Here is a 19,997-nt window from a genome sequence, read left to right as displayed (position 1 = left end):
TGAGCTTCAAAAGCCTATAAATCTTAGGTGGAAGGTTAAACTGAGGGAGATTTTCTTGACTTAATAAACAGCTGTTTGTTTTCTCCCCTGTTCCATAGGTCACATGTAGGAGCCTTCAGGAAGTTATTGATCATTTTATAAAAGAGACCAATGGGGTTTTGAAACCGTATATAGACTCTGAGGTGTATGCTGACAAAATTGGTATGTTTATCCATTCACATTGTATATCAACCTGTGTATCTGCAAACTCTCATTTAGTCTCAGTAAAGACATCCTAATTTAAATAAGGCATGGGGCATGTTTAAAGAAAAGTAAACTAAAAGAACTTGCACTTACATAACATGTTTCATGACCTCTGAACTGTTATGTAAGGACCTGAAAGAATTTATGCAGAGCAGTACCTGAAGCACCACTATTCAACATTCCCCCTAAGCTGTGAGGCTGTGCATGCCAACACATTGTGTCTCGATTCCTGTAGTTGCTGTAGCACATGGACCTTGGAGATCCCTGCAAGGGCCAGAGAACTTGGAGGGAATGTCGACTATGATATTGAGCTTAAAGGAGAACACCTTAGGTTCCTGAAGGAGTAAGGCAAGATAGTAACTACATATGAGTTACTTGCAACAAATTACACCAAGGGCTTCTTCTCATTAGACTACCAGTGGTTTTCCTCTACTCCACTATAAACCAAACCAGCTCTGTAGAACCCTGAGAGTGGACAGTGGTCGTGAGTAATAGTACAGAGAGCTCATACAACTTGATGGGCAGCAGTATGGATTGCTTACACAACGTAGTGGTGGGTGGTGCAGATTCCATTAAGATGGGAGAGGTCTATCTAGCTGCAGATTTAGTCATTCCAGGCAGTTACAGACTCCTGGCAGTGACCTTTAAGAGCTGTCCCACTTTGGGGTTCACCAGCTGAGTGAATGGACATAAGAGGCTCTGCCAGACAAGTTAGAATTCCTGGTGAGTGAGGATAATCTTTAACAGAACCATGCAGATTTACAAGATTGCAAAACAAAAAGTGGAGAAGTACTTACAGTTCATATCAAGCATCACCACCAGAGGAAGAGGACACCATGAGGCCCAGTTACAGTCATGAAAATCAAGCGCTACGAAACCAAGTTAAAACCAGGTAGAGCCCTGGAGACATGGAAAAGTCAGAATTAAAGTGATGAAATGGCATTTTAGAAACCGAAACAGGCAATGTCTTATTGCCAAGTGTGGCTTGAATGGAGTATTGGGAATTTAGTGAGTTGAGCGGTTTACACGAGAGGAGGAAGCAGGTTTTACTTTCTTTTACTTCAAAGATAGCCTTATGATTTTATAGGAATTGGTCATTACTCTTACCCATAAACATCCAATTTATAGGCACAGAAGAAAGAACTAATACATGAATAAGGTTGACTAAGTCTACTTTCTACTCTCTAATTTCCATTTTATAGTAAATAGCATAAGAGTAAGGAGAGCATTACAGAGCTGGGAAAAGAGGATGTCACAATCATTTCAAGAACAGAATCAGTTTGATTAGAGCCAATTTGGGCCGGAAACTCATGGGGAGAACACAAAAAATAAACACATTTGTGAGGAAATTAACAGGGTGAGAACATCAGAGGATAGTTATAATTAAAGACCTTAATTATCCAAATGTGAGCTGGATGGTGGTAGTGTTTCGAGGAACCAACTTTCCTAGATTGTGTTAGGGAGAATTTTCTACAGCTGAATGTATCCAATGAGAAAAGATACACTTGTTGGACCTGATTCTTGTGAAAGATGTGGGCCATATAGATCAGGTGTCAATGGGGATTATTTAAGCATCAGCGATCATTATATCATAAAGTTTAGGATGATGGTGGGAAAGAACAATGAACAATCCAGAAGAGTAATTAATTGGGGTAGATCTGACAAAAGGGAGCTGAGCTGAATAGACTGGAGCCAACGGTTGGCAGGTCAGACTTTAGCTAAACATTGGGCTAAATAATAAAGGTATATTCCCTCAAAGGGGAGTGGTTGGTCAAATAAATTTCAGAACTCCCTGGGTTGCAAAAGGATGTGCAGAGCCAATTAGGCACTGAAAAAGGAATTTGTATATGGAAGCAAGAGGTGTTATTAAATTATTAATTCACCTGTCTTTGCCAAAGAAGCATTTGTACTGGAGTTCCCGAGGGGTCGAAATTGAGACTCTTGCATTTCCTAATTATCTATCAATGATGTAGACCTTGGAGTATAGAGGACGATTTCAAAGTTTGCAGATAATTTAAAGCATGAAGCATTCTGAACTATAAGGAGGACAATGTAGAATTTCACCTCTAGTGGCACAGTACAAATGGCCCTGGCCATCTTAACCATGCCCCAGTTCTGAAATCCAACAAAGTAGAACCAGAGTCCGATTCCATTATTCCTAGCTGGAGAATTCGGGTAACTGACATGCTTTAAACACTCTTAACCATTTCAAAATAAATGCTTCAAACTCCCAGGACACTCAGCTAAAAGCACCAAGGGTGCACTGAGGGGATGGTACTTTTCCAACTGGTGGAGTTAGGCAGGGGTCAGTGTTGGGACGCAATGATTCACTTATACATTAATGATCGTGCAGCTAAGTTTGCAAATGACACAAAATTGGGTGGAGGGACAGGTAGTGGTAATGAATCAGGGAGACTGCAGAAGGACTTGGACAGGCTAGGAGAATGGAGAAAGAAGTGGCAGATGGAATATTGTGTGGAAAAGTGTGAGGTTACGTACTTTGGTAGGAAGAAAAGAAGAGTAGACTATTTTCTAAAGCAGGAAAGGCTTCAGAAATCTGAAGCTCAAAGGGATTTGAGAGTCCATATTCCAGGATTCTTTTTTGGTTAACATACATGTTCAGTTGGCAGTTAGGAAGGCAAATTCAGTGTTAGTATTAATTTCAAGAAGGCTAAATGCAAGAGCAGAGATATACTGCTGAGACTATATAAGATTTTGGTCAGACTACGTTTCGAATGTTGTGAGCAGTTTTGGGTCCTGTATCTAAGGAAGGATGTGCTGTCATTGAGGGGGTCTAGAGGACGTTTACAAGAATGATCCTGGAGCTGAAGGGCTTTTCATATGAGGAGCTCTTAAGGACTATAGGTCTGTATGTGATGGAGTTTAGAAGGTTGGGGTGGGGATTGGCAGTAGGATTCGATTGAAACTTACAAAGTACTGAGATGCCTTGATAGAGTGGATATGGAGATGTTTCCACTCATAGGAGAGATTAGGAACTTGAGGGCACAGCTTCAGAGTGAAGAGACAACACTTTAGAACTGAGATGAAGATGAATTTTATCAGCCAGGGAGTGACGAATCTATGGAGCTCATTGCTGCCAAGGGTTATAGAGGCCAAGTCTTTGAGTGTATTTAAGATAGAGATATGTTCTTGATCAGTAAGAGGATCAAGGATTACAGGGAGAACACAAGAACATAAGAACTAGGAGCAGGAGTAGGCTGTCTGGCCCTTCGTGCCTGCTCTGGCACTCAATATGATCATGGCTAATCTTTTCGTGGACTCAGCTCCACTTACCCATGTTTTCACCATATCCCTTAATTCCTTAATTTTTCAAAAAAGTATCGACCTTAGCTGTAAAAGCGATTACTGAAATAGCGTTAACTACTCCCCTGGGCAAGAAATTCCATAGATTAGCAACCCTCTGGGTGAAGAAGTTCCTTCTGAGTTCACTTCTAAACCTGCTCCTTCTAATCTTGAGGCCATACCCTCTTGTCCTAGTCTCACCTACCAGTGGAAACATCCTCTCTATTTCTATTTTATCAATTCCCTTCATAATTTTGTATGTTTCTATTGAATTCTTCTGAATTCCAATGAACATAGTCTCTCCTCATAAACCAACCCCCTCAACTCCAGAATCAACCTGGTGAACTTCCTCTGCATCCCCTCCAGTGCCTTTTACATCCTTTCTTAAGTAAGGAGACCAAAACTACACATAGTACTCCAGGTGTGGCCTCACCAGCACTTTGTAAAGCTGTAACTTTACCTCTCTGCTTTTAAACTCAACCCCTTTAGCAATGAAGGACAAAATCCCATTTGCCTTCCTAATTACTTGTACCTGCAGACCAACCTTCTCCGATTCATGCACAAGGACACCTATGTCCCTCTGCATAGCAGCATGCTGCAACTCTTTACCATTCAAGTGATACCTATTTTGCTGTTACTGCTGCCAAAATGTATGACTTCACATTTACTAACATTGTATTCCATCTGCCAGACCTTTGCAGGTGGAAAACAAAGGAATGAAGTTGAGAAACATATCAGCCATGATCAAATGGTGGAGCAGTATTGAGAGGCAATATGGCCTAATTTTGCTCCTAATTCATTTGGTCTTATAATTTGAAAGGAAAAGTTGGTGAATTGGGCAGATAGATTGCAAAATCAAGTTCAGTGTGGAGAGCTATGCAGTAATTTATTTTGATGAACTTAGAGAAACAGTATAAGATAGTATAAAATGCCTCAGAAAGATGTGCAAGATACCAGGGCAGTTAAAAGATCATGCAGTGTCTTAGACCTTATTCATACGGGATGGAATACATGAGTAAGGAGATTATGCTGAACTGGGTAATGCAGCAGTTTTCATACCTCACCTGGTGTAATGTACACAGTTCTAGGTGCCACATTTCAGGAAGGATGTGAACACATTGGAAGTGTTTATCAGAATATCACCAGGAATGTGAAACTTCATTTATGAAACTAGATTGTAGAAGTTGGTAATGTCTTCCTTGGTGAAGAGATAGCTGAGGGAGATTTGTTGAAATTTATCAAAGTCATGAGTGGTCTGGTTAGAGCAGATAGGGAGAAACTATTCTTGCTGTTTTGGATTGAGAACAAGAGGGCAAAGGTTTAAAGTAATTTGTGAAACAACTTAACACAAATAGGGAAAAAAAACTTTATCACACAGTGAATAGTTGTAGCCTAGAATCAACTGTCTGGAATTTTCTTAGATTCACAGGTTCAGTTGAAAAATATAAAAGGGCATTAGATGATTATTTAAGTAGAAACAATAGACAGAGTTATGGTGAGAAGGCAGGTGAATGACACTGAGTCATGATCTTCATTTGGACAGGGTGAAGTCTTCTTAATTGTAAAAAAAACTGCAATTTTATGAAAAGGTTGGAACCCTCCATTTTATTCGCAGAAGATTGGAGTCAGCATTCCTCTAATTTTCTTACTGGCTGTGCAGACCTCCAAGTCTCGAGCATTGCAGAGACTTCTGGAATCAGAAGTCAATGTCGTGATTGTCATACCAAATCTGATCACAATACATGGAACATCAGAGATATAGTGCACAAGCAGCTGCACAGCTTAGAGGGAGCTTTGGTTGGAGTCCTCCATTTTGAACTCAAGGTGCACAATCCTACACAACAGCATCTGTGTTATACTTCAAAATTATTTGTCTTTAAAACAAGGGAAATAAATAACCATATTAGAAAGACACGACCTCAGAAATAGTATTGCCAGGAAGATTTAGTTTCCAGAATGGGCCAAATAGAACACAATATTTGACATCTTGGAGAAAACAGTTTTTAAGATATAGAAAGCCACTCAATCACACACTAAATCATAAGCTGAACAAATTAATGAACTTCTCTATACAAAAAGGAATATAACTGATGACATTACAGCTTACCAACCTGTAACGTAACAGAGACTTTTGAAGAATTATTGAGAACCATTGACAATTAGCTTACCTTCAGAAGAGTTAAATTAAGTGTTCAGTTTATTTAAAGAAATTTATCATTAATTAGAAAAGAAACACTTGGTGATTGGAATAGTTACTTTGGCACGAAGGTATATTTTATTACGAGAGAGAGATCGTGAATTGTTCTATTACTTGTAAACAAATAGGAATCCATTGTTTTGAAAATATATACATTTCACTGCTACACTGCAATCAAGTGCTGAGTAAAAATGCATTCATCCACCACATGGACAACAGAAAATATATACTTGAAGATCATCAAGCATTTTGAATTTAAAGTATGTTTATTTCTAACTTACGAGAGGCAGATAGCAGAACAGTACTCTATATCTTCTGCTGCTGCTAAGTCTCTCCCATTGCATAAATCTGCTGGTCTGTTTTCAATAGTCTCTACTGCTCTCCAATGTTATTTTGCTCTGCTACACTGCAATCAAAAGTCTCAGTTGTTTTTGCAGATATCAATATTCAGTAACCTTTAAAATGCTTAATAATCATGTACAACAGATCAGAGTGTTCATCATTCTTATTTTCACACCTTACAGGCCAAATTTAAACCAAAGTCTAAAATAATCTCAATACTCACTCCTACCCATTGCTATGGTTTCTGCAGAAACAATGTTATATTCAGTTATTTCAAACATGTGACCTCAGTTATTTTGCTTTTGTCCTTATTTCAGAGGTGTCTAAAAGTCCAAATGAAAAGGCAAACAAGATGTTGCCTGTATCAAGAGTAGTCCCAATTCAACATTCCCCAGTCCTACCACCTGAACATCCAGGCATCCCAGGAATAACGAAATTTCCAACCAAATCTCCACAAAAGCTGCCTTTAAAACAAGGTGTGTTTCATATTTTTTTGATTTGTCAATGTCACTTCAGTTAACTACTTTAACAAATAGTTCGTTAATTATGAAATAAATTGAGGATTACAGGGATAGTTATAGAATCTGGAGAGGCAAAATTAAGCACTTTAAGTCTTTTGGAACAAAGATACATCATGTATGAATTGCAGCTGAACAAGATTGGTTTGACTAACTGGCCTTATCACATTTTGTGTTCTCAAAATAAAACATCCATAACACTAATTGAAAAACAACTACAACACATTACTGACAGTCCAAAATCCAATGATCTTAACAACATCCAGATTTGGGGTAGTCCAGTAGAAAGCACATTCAACATAAAAACAAATGAAGTCCAAGGTCCGATTTCTAGTCTTCACTGAATTTGTTTATTTTCAACCAAACGGAAAAAGTGGTGCTGAATTTGTATCTGACATTCCCTTGCTGGTAGGGAAAGGGGTGTGGAGTATTGTGGAGGTTGAGGCTGATGGATGGAACTCAAAGGAGAGCTTGAATCAATTAAAATTTGCAGTTTTGGTGGATATTATGTCTTGCAGAGAAACCAGTGTTTCTGTTTCATCTGTCTCACACATTGAATGCAGGTCTAAGGCAGTTTGAGTTAAGAAAAATATTTGTCACAGACCAAGGCTGCCATCTTACCATGTAAAGTATTTGATAACATCAGTTTTACTTTTGCAGAAGTGAGCAGCAGAAGTCCAGTGAACATGGAACCTGAGCCAAGTTACATGAATGATGAATGTAGGAACTATATCATGTTCTATCTTTGTTTTCTTTGGAATTACAGTTTACTCTTTGTGTGAAGTTTTATTCACAATGTTTCAACATTAGCATTGTATCAAATTTAATTCTTTAATTCTTTACTGCTTTAATTACAAAAATAACTCCTGCTAACTCTGTGAGTTATTGCTTACAGCCTCACATGCTTCCATATCTGAGGTATTAAATGTTGTCCAGTTTTTTCTGCATTTAGTGAGTGTTTTTACAATTGAAACAAAATCTCTTTGTTCACAAACATAACACCTTATGGGGTCTGCGGTTTGAGGATCCTTTGCTCATGTACTAAGCTGACAATGTAACCTTTTCAAAGAAGGGACAGAAACAATTTTGAGGATCAACAATGTTATCCTAATGGCAACTGACATGGAAATATGAGGCTGCCTTAGTTGAGCACAGATCACCATGGTGTTTAGTGAGTGAGAATATGAGTTAACACTCAGGTTTTAGAGAATAGTAAGTCATAATGAAACTTGCTGTCCTAATCAAACCCATCGCTGCACTCTAAAAGTTGGCATCTTTTACTGTGATATTTGGCTATCTGTCCAGATGATCCAATTCTACCCAAAAGCTGACATATTAATTGTGCCAAATATTTTGAAGTGACCAATGTGCAAGTTTACTTGCTCAGTGCATTATGTGATAGTGACACTTAGAGCTCATTGCATGGCTGATAACAGGATCACAATAGACATTTCTTTATCTGTTTCAGTTCTTCTAAAAATGAACCAGGTGATCATAGCAGGTAAGTGGAGGAACTGTCCCTGAATTTAATTGCAACGTTTGTGTGATTTACACATGCAGATTGAAAAGTGAATGGAATTTGTCTTTTGCTTTAATGCAGATGATAGGCCTCCAACCCGTCCTCCTCCAAAACCAAGATCATCTCGGCTCTTTGCTGCAGGTATTCTTGCCATTTTTTATTTTGTTTCCTCGTGTTGTTTAGAAATTGCTTTATTTGTTATAATTTGTCCAATGCCTGAGGCACGGGAGGCTAATAGACGTTTATTTTTAATTGGATGAATCAGGAAAAATGGTTTCCCTTTGTCCATGATGAGAGATTGTCAATTTACAATTGTCTTCAGGAGACTAAGGAGGAAGGTTGGAAAATACCTACTTTGCTCAAGTGAATGGCACAGCATAAAATACTCTGCCACAAGAAAGGATTAAGACAACTCTTTATAACGTATAGAGAGATTGGATACACTGTTTACAAGTTTAGAACTTGAAACTTAAATTTCTTTGCTTGATATAGTTAAGGGCATCTGGTTACTGTCTGACATAAACAAGAATAAGATTTTCTAGTCTATACTTCTATAAATGTAAAGATGAAATAAAAGCAATAGTCCATATTCTATTTAGTAAGGTATGTCTGGACAGATTATGCCTGTATTTACACATTATGGGAAATTGTAGACCCAGCTGGTGGTTTAGATGATCATGTGAGTAGGAGATGGCTCTGGCTGGAGCAACTTGAGCTCTGGGTGTTGGAGCTTGAGTAGCAGCTGGAGGACATAAAGTCATAGAGCTGTACAACATGGAAACAGACCCTTTGGTCCAAGTCAGCCATGCTGAACAGATATCCTGAATTAACCTAGTCCCATTTGCCAGCACTTGGCCCTTATCCCTCTAAAACCTTCCTATTCGTATACCCATCCAGATATCTTTTAAATATTATAATTGTACCAGCCTCCACCACTTCCTCTGGCAGCTCACTCCATACACACACCGTCCTCTGTGTGAAAAAGCTGCCCCTTGGGTCCCTTTTAAATCTTTCCCCTCTCACCTTAAACCTATGCCCTTTAGTTCTGGACTCCCCTACTGCAGGGCAAAGACCTTGTCTATTTACCCTATCCATGCCCCTCATGTGTTCAGGAGATTGAGAGATTTGTGGATAGTGTGTGTCAGGACATGGTCACTCGCAGCTTAAGGGAGTGTAGGCAAAGAAGGAATTGATGATGGCCAGACAGAAGACAGGAACAAAGTGGGTAGTGAGGAGCGCATCTTGCTTGTAAACTATTTTTCAGCCTTGGGAAAAGGTGAGAGTGTCTATTCCTCTGTGGAGGCCAGCCAGAGCAATGCCACATTGGGTGGTCCATAGTTCAGGAAGAAGTGAGGAGGGGCAGTACTGGTAGGGTTTATGAGCAAGGGGAGTAGGTGGGTGCTTTTCTGGCTGTAGTCATGACTTAAAGTTGGTAGGTTGTCTCCCAAGTACCAGGTTCATGATGTCATGGAATGGCTGCAGGGCATTCTGAAGGGAGAGAGTCAACAGCTAGAGACCATGGTCCATACTGGAACTCATGCCACAGGAAAAAAGAAAAAGGAGGTTCCCCAACAGACTTTAGGGAGTTCCATAGAAAACCGAAAAGCAGGACTTCAGAAGTAATCTCTGCATTAATCCTAGTGCCATACAGTAGTGAGCATAGGAAAAGAAGGAAAGAGCAGATGAGTGCATGGCTAGAAGAGTAGGTGTGGGAAGGAGGGCTTCAGATTTCTGAGGTATTGGGAGTGTTTCTGGTGGAGGTGGGGACTGTACAAGTTCAGTGAGTTACATCTAAAGAGGAATGGGACCAACCTTCTCTGTGAGGTTTGCTCACGCTGTTCAGGCAGATCTTAAATGAAATTTGCAGGGGTAGAAGATCCTGATAAGTAGTTCAGAGGGCACAGCTGGAGTTAAGGCTAAGTCTAGAAAGCAGAGAAAACATAAGCTAAATGAAATAGAAATGTGTTTAGCAAGACTAAATGGAACATATTTTAATTCAAGGAGTGTGCGGAACAAGATGAGCTGAGGACATACATAGGCATGTCGGAGTATGGTGTCACAGCTATGACCAAGACAAATACATTGTGGGAGGTTTGCACCCAAGATTGCAATATTGATCAAGGAATCCATTATGTTAGAGAGTGGGGACATTATCTTAGAAGAATCATGTAATGAAGATATATGGTTAGAAGTAGAAATAAGCAATAATGATATAAAAATTGTGGGGGGTGGTAAATGGTGAGGGGGATAGCTGTAAACTGCAGGAGGATATGATTAGATTCCTTACAGTATGGAAACAGGCCCTTTGGCCCAACAAGTTCACACCGACCCTCTGAAAAGCAACCCATTCCCCACACGTATCCCTGACTAATGCACCTAACACTATGGACAATTTACTACAGCCAATTCACCTGACCTGTACATCTTTGGATTGTGGGAGGAAACCCACACTCACACGGGGAGAACGTACAAACTCCACACAGACAGTCGCCTGAGGCTGGAATCAAACCCAGGTCCCTGGCGCTGTGAGGTAGCAGTGCTAACCACTGAGCCACCGTGCCGCCTCAATCAATGCACTGGTCAAGTAGGCGGAGCAGTGACAAATAGAATTCAACCTGGAATGGACTTTGGGATAGCTAACAAGTAAAGTGATTACACTATGAATGATAGGACCCTAAAAAGTACTAAAGCTCAGAGGAACTTTAAGGTAGCAGGGCAAATAGATAAGGTAGTTAAGAAGACATATAGGATACTTACCTATATTAACTGAGGCATAGAATACAAGAGCAACGAGTTTATTGGAATTGTATAAAATACTGGTTTGGCCACAACTAGAATACTCATGCAGTTCTTGTCACTACATTAAGTAATAATGTAATTGCCTGAGAGAGGATACAGAAGAGATTTTCCAGGATGCTGTCTTGGCTGGAGGGTCTGATATATGAGGCAAGATTGGATAGGTTGTGGGCATTTTTCTTGGAGCAGTGAAGTACCTGATAGAGATGTATAAGTTGAGGTGTATGGATTAGATGAATAGGAATGTACTACTTCCATTAGTAGATGGGTCAATAACTAGAGGACATAGATTTAAGACACAAAGTGAAAGGCTAAGAGGGGAGTTGATGAATGTTTCCAACCAGAGGGTAATGAGAGAACAACATATATAAGGTCAGAGTTCCCAAGGAATTGCTGTGTGTTGTGTTTTTTTAATTACTTACAATAAATTTGAGTTATTTACAATAAATGTAAGGACACAGGACCATAGGATGTAGGAGCAGAAATAGGCCATTCAGCTTTTGAACCTGCCGCACCATTTAACCAGACCCTGACTAATCTGATACTTCCGCCCCCAATGACCTCGTAGACTCCGTGATCGCCGCCCAGACAACCGCCTCCATGATCGCCAGGAAGACCATCGCCGACAGATTCGCGGCCTCCGCGGCTATCAGGAATAACACCGTTTCTGTCATCACCGCAGCCACTTCCGCCCCCAGTGACATCACTAAACTGCACGACCACCACGCCGCATGCGTCTCCGCCCCCACGCCGATCTCCGTCACCACGCCTAACTCCGTCCCCACATCGATCTTTGTCACCACGCCCAACTCCGCCCCCACGCCGATCTCCGTCCCCGCCCCCACTCCCAGCTCCAGCCCCACACCAGGTCCCAGGTCCTAGCTCCCAGCCCTGCTGTGTTTTCACCATTCCTCCAGAACTACCCCTCTCTAAGGATAAAAGATCAGTCCTCAGCAGAGGCCTCACCTTCATTCCCCTATGCTCCCGGATGAACGAGTTCAATACGCGGCGAGACATCGAACAATTCTTCTGCCGCCTTCGCCTCCGCGCCTACTTCTTCAACCAGGACTCTCGCCCACCCTCTGATGACCCCTTCTCCCGCCTCCAACACACCCCATTCACCTGGACATCCCGTGCTGGCCTCTTACCCACCCTCAATCTCTTCATAGCCAACTGCCACCGCGACATTAACTGCCTTAACTTCTCCACCCCTCTCACCCACTCCAACCTCTCACCCTCGGAATGTGCAGCCCTCCACTCCCTCCGTTCCAACCCCAACCTCACTATCAAACCGGCAGACAAGGGAGGCGTGCGGTGGTAGTTTGGCACACAGATCTTTATAGTGCTGAGGCTAAACGCCAGCTCGCGGACACCGCCTCCTACTGCCCCCTTGACCATGACCCCACCTCCCACCACCAAACCACCATCTCCCAGACCATCCAGAACCTCATCACCTCAGGGGATCTCCCATCGACCACCTCCAACCTCATAGTCCCACAACTCCGCACCGCCCGTTTCTACCTCTTGCCCAAAATCCACAAACCTGACTGCCCCAGCCGACCCATTGTCTCAGCCTGCTCCTGCCCCACCGAACTCATCTCGGCATACCTCGACACGGTCCTGTCCCCCTTAGTCCAAGAACTCCCCACCTACGTTCGGGACACCACACGCCCTCCACCTCCTCCATGATTTTCGCTTCCCCGGTCCCCAACGCCTTATCTTCACCATGGACATCCAGTCCCTATACACCACCATCCCCCATCACGAAGGCCTCAAAGCTCTCCGTTTCTTCCTTTCCCGCCGAACCAACCAGTACCCTTCCACTGACACCCTCCTTCGACTGACTGAACTGGTCCTCACCCTGAACAACTTCTCTTTCCAATCCTCCCACTTCCTCCAAACCAAAGGAGTAGCCATGGGCACCCGCTTGGGCCCCAGCTATGCCTGCCTCTTCGTAGGATATGTGGAACAGTCCATCTTCCGCAGCTACACTGGCACCACCCCGCACCTTTTCCTCCACTACATCGATGACTGTATCGGCGCTGCCTCGTGCTCCCACGAGGAGGTTGAACAGTTCATCCACTTTACCAACACCTTCCACCCCGACCTCAAATTCACCTGGACCATCTCAGACTCCTCCCTCCCCTTCCTAGACCTTTCCATTTCTATCTCGGGTGACCGAATCAACACGGACATTTACTATAAACCGACCGACTCCCACAGCTACATAACCTACAGCTCCTCCCACCCTGCCCCCTGTAAAAATGCCATCCCATATTCCCAATTCCTTTGTCTCCACTGCATCTGCTCCCAAGAGGACCAGTTCCAATACCATACAACCCAGATGGCCTCCTTCTTCAAAGACCGCAATTTCCCCCCAGACGTGATCGAAGATGCCCTCCACCGCATCTCCTCCACTTCCCGCTCATCTGCCCTTGAGCCCCGCCCCTCCAACCGCCACCAGGACAGAACCCCACTGGTCCTCACCCTCCACCCCACCAACCTCCATATACAGCGTATCATCCGCCGTCATTTCCGCCACCTCCAAACGGACCCCACCACCAGGGATATATTTCCCTCCCCTCCCCTATCAGCGTTCAGAAAAGACCACTCCCTCCGTGACTTCCTCGTCAGGTCCACACCCCCCACCAACCCAACCTCCACTCCCGGCACCTTCCCCTGCAACCACAAGAAATGCAAAACTTGCGCCCACACCTCCCCCCTTACTTCCCTCCAAGGCCCCAAGGGATACTTCCATATCCGTCACAAAATCACCTGCACCTCCCCACACACCATTTATTGCATCCGCTGCACCCAATGTGGCCTCCTCTATATTGGGGAAACAGGCCGCCTACTTGCGGAACGTTTCAGAGAACACCTCTGGGACACCCGGACCAACCAACCCAACCACCCGTGGCTCAATACTTCAACTCCCCCTCCCACTCCACCAAGGACATGCAGGTCCTTGGACTCCTCCATCGCCAGACCATAGCAACACGACGGTTGGAGGAAGAACGCCTCATCTTCCGCCTAGGAACCCTCCAACCACAAGGGATGAACTCAGATTTCTCCAGTTTCCTCATTTCCCCTCCCCCCACCTTGTCTCAGTCAAATCCCTCGAACTCAGCATCGCCTTCCTAACCTGCAATCTTCTTCCTGACCTCTCCGCCCCCACCCCCACTCCGGCCTATCACCCTCACCTTGACCTCCTTCCACCTATCGCATTCCCAATGCCCCTCCCCCAAGTCCCTCCTCCCTACCTTTTATCTTAGCCTGCTGGACACACTTTCCTCATTCCTGAAGAAGGGCTCATGCCCGAAACGTTGATTCTCCTGCTCCTTGGATGCTGCCTGACCTGCTGCTCTTTTCCAGCAACACATTTTCAGCTTTGATCTCCAGCGTCTGCAGTCCTCACTTTCGCCTCCTAATCTGATAATCCTTAACTTCATTTTCCTGCCTTTTCCTCATGAGTCTTGATTCCCTTACTGATTAAAAATCAGCCTCAGTCTTGAACATACTTAATGAACCAACCTCAACAGCAACTCTGCAGGAAAGAATTATACAGTTTCACAACCTTCTGGGAAAAGGAATTCCTCCTCATCTGTTTTAAATGGACAATCCCCTTACTCTGAGATTACACAGTTTGGCCTCAGTCCCTCTCAGAAAGGGAAACAACTTCTTTGATCTACTTTCAGAGTATTTCAAGATATGGTCTAACTGGTGCCTTGTATAGTTTTAGCTAGACTTCCCTGTTTTTATACTCCATTCCCTTTGAAATAAAGATCAATGTGCTGTTGGTATTTAAGTTCATTGACAGAATAGAATGTACAGCTTGGTAACAGGCAGCCTGGGAGTCGTTCAGTGACTAAGCTGAAAAGTGTGTGTATGGAGTCGAGATGAAGATCAGGCTTGGATGTGATGACTCACATGACTGAATACTGTACCACACAAAGGATGGCTACTTGGGCAATGTACCAAAGTTACCTGATCCCTGTGGATTCAAAGTGGAACAACTTCAGAACAAGATTCCTTTTACAAAAATAATGGACCACCAATTTGGAACTTAAATCCAGAATTCTGAAACTGGGTGATGAACTTTGTTCAAAACGCTAATGAAATGATACTGTGCATTTTCTCCATATTAATTATTGGAGGAACGAAACAGAACCCAAACAAACTGGACTTTTTGTAATCAAGTTTCATCTTGCAGGAAACATTGTGCAAGCAGAGACATGTCCATTCCAACTCTTTGAAAATCATTTTGTTGTGAAAAGTAGTAACTCAGAGTACTCAGTCTTCACATCTCTCATCTAATTTGTCAGGATGTTGAGTGATGAGCGTTGTGAAATATCAAAATGTAAAAATATGATTGAGCTTTTTCTTCTCATCTTCTTTGCAGGTGGAGCTAGTAGTGATGAACTAATGGCAAAGCTGAACAAGAGACGGGCAAGACTGGGAGATTAACAAACCGTGATTCAAATGCATATTTGTGTTACTGAGTTAGAGAAGCTGCAAACACAAGCATTGCACTTCGGTTGAAATCACTGACTCTGAGTGTAAAGTATATCAAAGTAAACAAAAAGAAATAGTCAGAATTCTGCGTTTTACCAATCCACGTCTCTTTCGCCTCCAGTGACGTGAAAGGTGACATTCTCACAAGAACAATTTAAGACCTAGTCCTGTGGTTGGAAAATCTAATGATAAATTTGAAACATCGAATGCATCTTTCTGTTCTGCATTCTAGAGGAGTTTTAACTGGGAACCCAAAAGCTAACGTCCAAGAGCAAACTTTTAAATCTCTGAAACTTAGGTGGCAGATAACTACCTACAAGATTGAGTGAAAAAATGGAAGACTGGCATGGAAGATAATCTTGCAAGTTGATAATTGAAGGATTGTTAGTGATATTGCAATGATATTATTTTCAAAGTTTCACTCAGGTGGTGCAAATGCAGAAAGAACTCATTGATCACAACCTCAAATATCCCAAAGTGGTACAGCGTCTGAAGTATTTTGGTGCTGTTGTAGTGAAGGTACAGCCAATTTGTACAAGGCAAGGTCCCACAGACACCAATGGAATTATCTGGTTATTATTCATTTTAGTGATGTTGGTTGAGTGATCAATATAGGTCTAGTGACCAGGAAATTTTACCTAACGTTTTGCAAATCGTGACATGGAATTTTTTACACACCTAAGCAGCTGGTGCCTTGATTTAGCAACTTACCTTTAAAAATCTTTTGACTTGGAGGTGAGAGCATAGTGGCTGAAGTATTACAAAATTCAGAAAAGGGATATAATGCTTGCAAATGTATCACTTTCAATTAGGAGTTGAGAGGAAATTCAAGCCAGTGTTTCCACTGGTATCATCAAAAATATGAGCAGGTAGCATGTAAATTGAAAGCTGAAATTCTGTCGAGCTCACCTAAGTCTGTTTATCAATCACATTGTTTTCCCCTTGCTTTTAAAGCAACTTTGTATCCATCTTTCACCGACTGCATATCCCAAGACCACAACTTTTATTTTTGAACTTTCACTTTCCAGTTTCATATTGCTGCTTAAAGTGGTTGAGGTTTTAATTGAACGTTTGTCTTCCAAGTGCTGCCAGTGGCAGTTTCAAGATTATGCAACATACAGCTGTTCCGATCATTGAATCGTACAGAAAAATGACATTCAGCCCATCTTACCATTTCTTTTCAGAAGTATGGTTACAAAGCCAAGCAGCAAAGCATACTATTTACAAATGAACTGTACCCGTATTGATGTTGTAGTTAGTGAAGTGTGGACTGCAATCTTTTAATCGAGGGAACAAAAGCAATTTTACCATGCTGTAGATTGGGATTATTGAATATTTGCCATTGGGGCCAGATCCCCTTTAGTAATGTTCTCAAAACTCATGCAACTTTATTGCTTTGAAAGGATTTATTTATTTGTGCTGTATCATCACTGACAGATAAAACTAAACTAGAACATTAGGATTAAACCTTGGCACAACATTGTGGGCCAAAGGGCCTGTTCTGTGCTGTACCTTTCTATGTTCTAACATCTGAAGCTCTTATTATCAGCCACTTTGGAGTTTTATGTAAATTGATGAGCGCTGATTTCACTTTTTGTAGCTCGAGGTATGTAATGCACAACAATCCAGAGAAATAATAAAATGTACAAAAGGGGTAAAATAATAGTAGTCTATTTGGATTTTCAAAGAACATATATTGAAGTGCTTGTTAAGAGGGTATTGCACAGCATTGGGACGCATGGAGTTAGAATTATCAAGGCTGAGGATTAGTTAATAGAATAAAACCAAGTAGGAATAAGGATGACATTTCCTGGTTGGCATGCTGGCAAGGCACCACAGGATCAGTACTAGTGCCTCAGCTATTTTCAATCTATATTAGGGACTCAGATGGGGAACTGAGAGTAATGTATAGAGTTTTGTGATGATACAAAAGTAAGCTGTGAGAAAGATGTAAAGCATCTTTGGGGATTGAAGGGGAGCTTGTAGACAGGTTGAGAAAATGTGCAGAAACATGGCAGATGGAATACAATATGACAAAATGTGAAGTTATCCACTTTAGTAGGAAAAATAAGTGTTGATTTCTTTTTGAATGGCGACAGACTGGGAATTGTTTGCCTTCAGAGAAATTCAGGTATATTCTATGACTCAGTTAGAATCCAGGTAGAGCTGGAAATTAGCAAGAACATTTTATATTACCTTTTATCAGGGAAAAAGAATGAATATTGTAATAGTTTAGATGTCTTACTGTAACTGGACAAGGCATTGGTCTCTTCACCCAAATAAGAATGTACTTTCTCTGGAGACAGACTGCAATGCAAATTTACAAGACTAGTTCCTGGGAGGCAGGAATAGTCCGTGATTCATTGGAGTTTAAAAATTGGATGAGATTTAATTGAAACATTTAAAATTCTTAATAGGCTTGTTACTGAGAAAATGATCACCTGGTTGGTGAGTCAAGAATTGAAGATCAAATTCACAACAATGTAGGACTGAGATGAAGAAAATGTCTTCACTTAAAAGTTTATATACATTTTGAACCTAGTATTACATAGTGAGGGATGTTTAGTTGTTGAGCATATTCACATCACAGATGTATTGATTTTACAATGCTATGGGAATTAAAGGATGTGAGCAGAGTGCAGAGAAGTAGTCAGGAGCCAAGATCAACATTATCTTGTTGAATGTTGGGGTAGGCGTGAAAGGCCAAGTTGTCTACTTCCAGCTCCTATTGCTTATGTTCTTGTGTCTTCAGACAAAGAGTGCACCTAATTTCCAGACTGTTCTTCTCTGTATTTGATCATATTTTAGAAGTGTATTGGGAGGAACAGAAGTTTTGTTGCTTTACTGACATTAATATATTGCATGGAACGTGCTTTACATTCTTACTATGTACAAAATGCATTAGTTAGTGCCTGCAACTTTCTTAGTCAAATAAAATATTGTTTTGACATTTGATCCACATAAAGTTGATATTGATAAACTATAATTAGCAAATAATTCTATACCATGTTCATATTAAAATTGAGTAGATTGTACCTGGCCGAGAAAGCAAATGCATATTGTTAGTATGGAGCTGGTTTAAGCAATACTTACTATACTGCATTCTATTCTGCAGATATAGCTGAAAAGAGCAGGACTAGTACACAGCGATTCAGCCAAATTAGTAGTGAATGGCTAAACAAATTGCATACCATATCCATTCAAGTCTGACTCTAACTCTAGAGACTTCAGGGACTGGAGATGGTGATATTGAACAATGGTTTTAATGAAGTTTAGAAAATCAAGGAATGAAGGGCAGTTGTGTAATGGCTTAAAGATATTGTAAATGGAGGGTGCAAGGCTAGACAGTAGGATTTTCAAAGCACAGTTGTACCTGAAATGGGGAATAACTTTTCTTAGGGTAATGTGAGGAATAGGAAACGGGATGTGGTTGGATACGTACAAAAATGTGATTAGAGATGGTCTTATTTATGACTGAAACTTGCAAGAAGTTGAGATAGCAAGATTAAGGGGTTGACTGTGAATGAGTTTGCGTGTTTATGAGAGGGGAATGATTGAGCATAAGAGGGATATAAATTCAGATGGAGATTAAAATCAAACAGTGCAGAGACAGAGTTGGAAAGCAGTTTGTGATAGTTGGGTGGGTACTAAGATTTTAAATAAGACACAAGGGAGAAACAGGATGAGATGTTCATAAGCAGAAATTACCAGAGGAGAGGGACAGGTAGGTGTCAAGTGGATACAAGTATCACCCCATAAGGCAGGTGGATTAAGATATGTCAGGTAGGAGGCTTCCATCATGGCAGTTTTGTTTTCCCATCAATAGAGATACTTTCCAGACAGATACTGATATGTTACTCCAAAATTAAAAAATCAAAACTTTACAAGATAACTGGTTCCAAGTTATTTTATTTTCTCATTGGATTAGGTTTCAGTTCACAGTGTTTGGCTTTTTCAAAGTGAATATCTAGGGAGGACACTCAAGTAACCTGACTATTCCAAATGGGAAGGGCAAGATATTCACATTTGTATAGTTCTGGGGTATGGGAAAAATAAAATCATGTTTGAAATGTGTCTCAGCAGGAACACCTGCATTTTAGCACCTGGGGACAGAATTTCAAATTGTTGCCAAAGATTGAAAATGTTCAGTGCCATTGTGGATCACCTGGCTTGTTAGTTATAAATTTGCACTTCCACAAATTCGATTTCATTATAAATGGAAGTTCGGCTTTCTCAAGGAAATTGGAAAATCAATTAGCTTTCCATTAAACAAATGAAACATACATTCTGAAGCTACTTGAATCTTATGCTGGACAACTAGACAGAAAGTTCAGAAAATAATTTGCATCTATCTAGCACCTTACTGCTTCAGGTTGCTCCAAACACTTATTAGTCAATGGAGTACCTCCAATTGGACTCACTGTTGTAATGTAGGAAATGTTGCTGCCAATATTTGGACAGCAACATGCTACACTGGTCATTTAATAATATCAATGTGTTAAGAGTGGTGATTGGTTGAGGATAAAAATAGGTCAGGACATAAGTAGAATTTTTCTACCTTGAAACA

At 41.4% G+C, this 19,997-nt stretch overlaps 1 protein-coding gene across 2 annotated transcripts in view; it reads left to right on the top strand.

The window, feature by feature from the left end:
- Nucleotides 1-18,497, top strand: part of LOC140490813 (signal-transducing adaptor protein 1-like) — a 56,778-nt gene extending 38,281 nt beyond the window's left edge. For both annotated transcript variants that reach the window (XM_072589142.1, XM_072589141.1), the window contains exons 8-13: nt 99-201; nt 6,403-6,561; nt 7,264-7,323; nt 8,072-8,104; nt 8,204-8,263; nt 15,318-18,497. In XM_072589142.1, coding sequence (XP_072445243.1) covers nt 99-201; nt 6,403-6,561; nt 7,264-7,323; nt 8,072-8,104; nt 8,204-8,263; nt 15,318-15,382 — 480 coding nt within the window. In that variant the 3' untranslated portion in view covers nt 15,383-18,497. The remainder of the gene's footprint in view (nt 1-98; nt 202-6,402; nt 6,562-7,263; nt 7,324-8,071; nt 8,105-8,203; nt 8,264-15,317) is intronic.
- The last annotated feature ends 1,500 nt before the right edge of the window (nt 18,498-19,997 follow it).

This window comes from Chiloscyllium punctatum, chromosome 2 (assembly GCF_047496795.1).
Source record: "Chiloscyllium punctatum isolate Juve2018m chromosome 2, sChiPun1.3, whole genome shotgun sequence".
Lineage (NCBI taxonomy): Eukaryota > Metazoa > Chordata > Chondrichthyes > Orectolobiformes > Hemiscylliidae > Chiloscyllium > Chiloscyllium punctatum.
The sequence above is the reverse complement of the archived record's forward strand: the minus strand, read 5'-3'. Positions and strand labels throughout refer to the sequence as shown.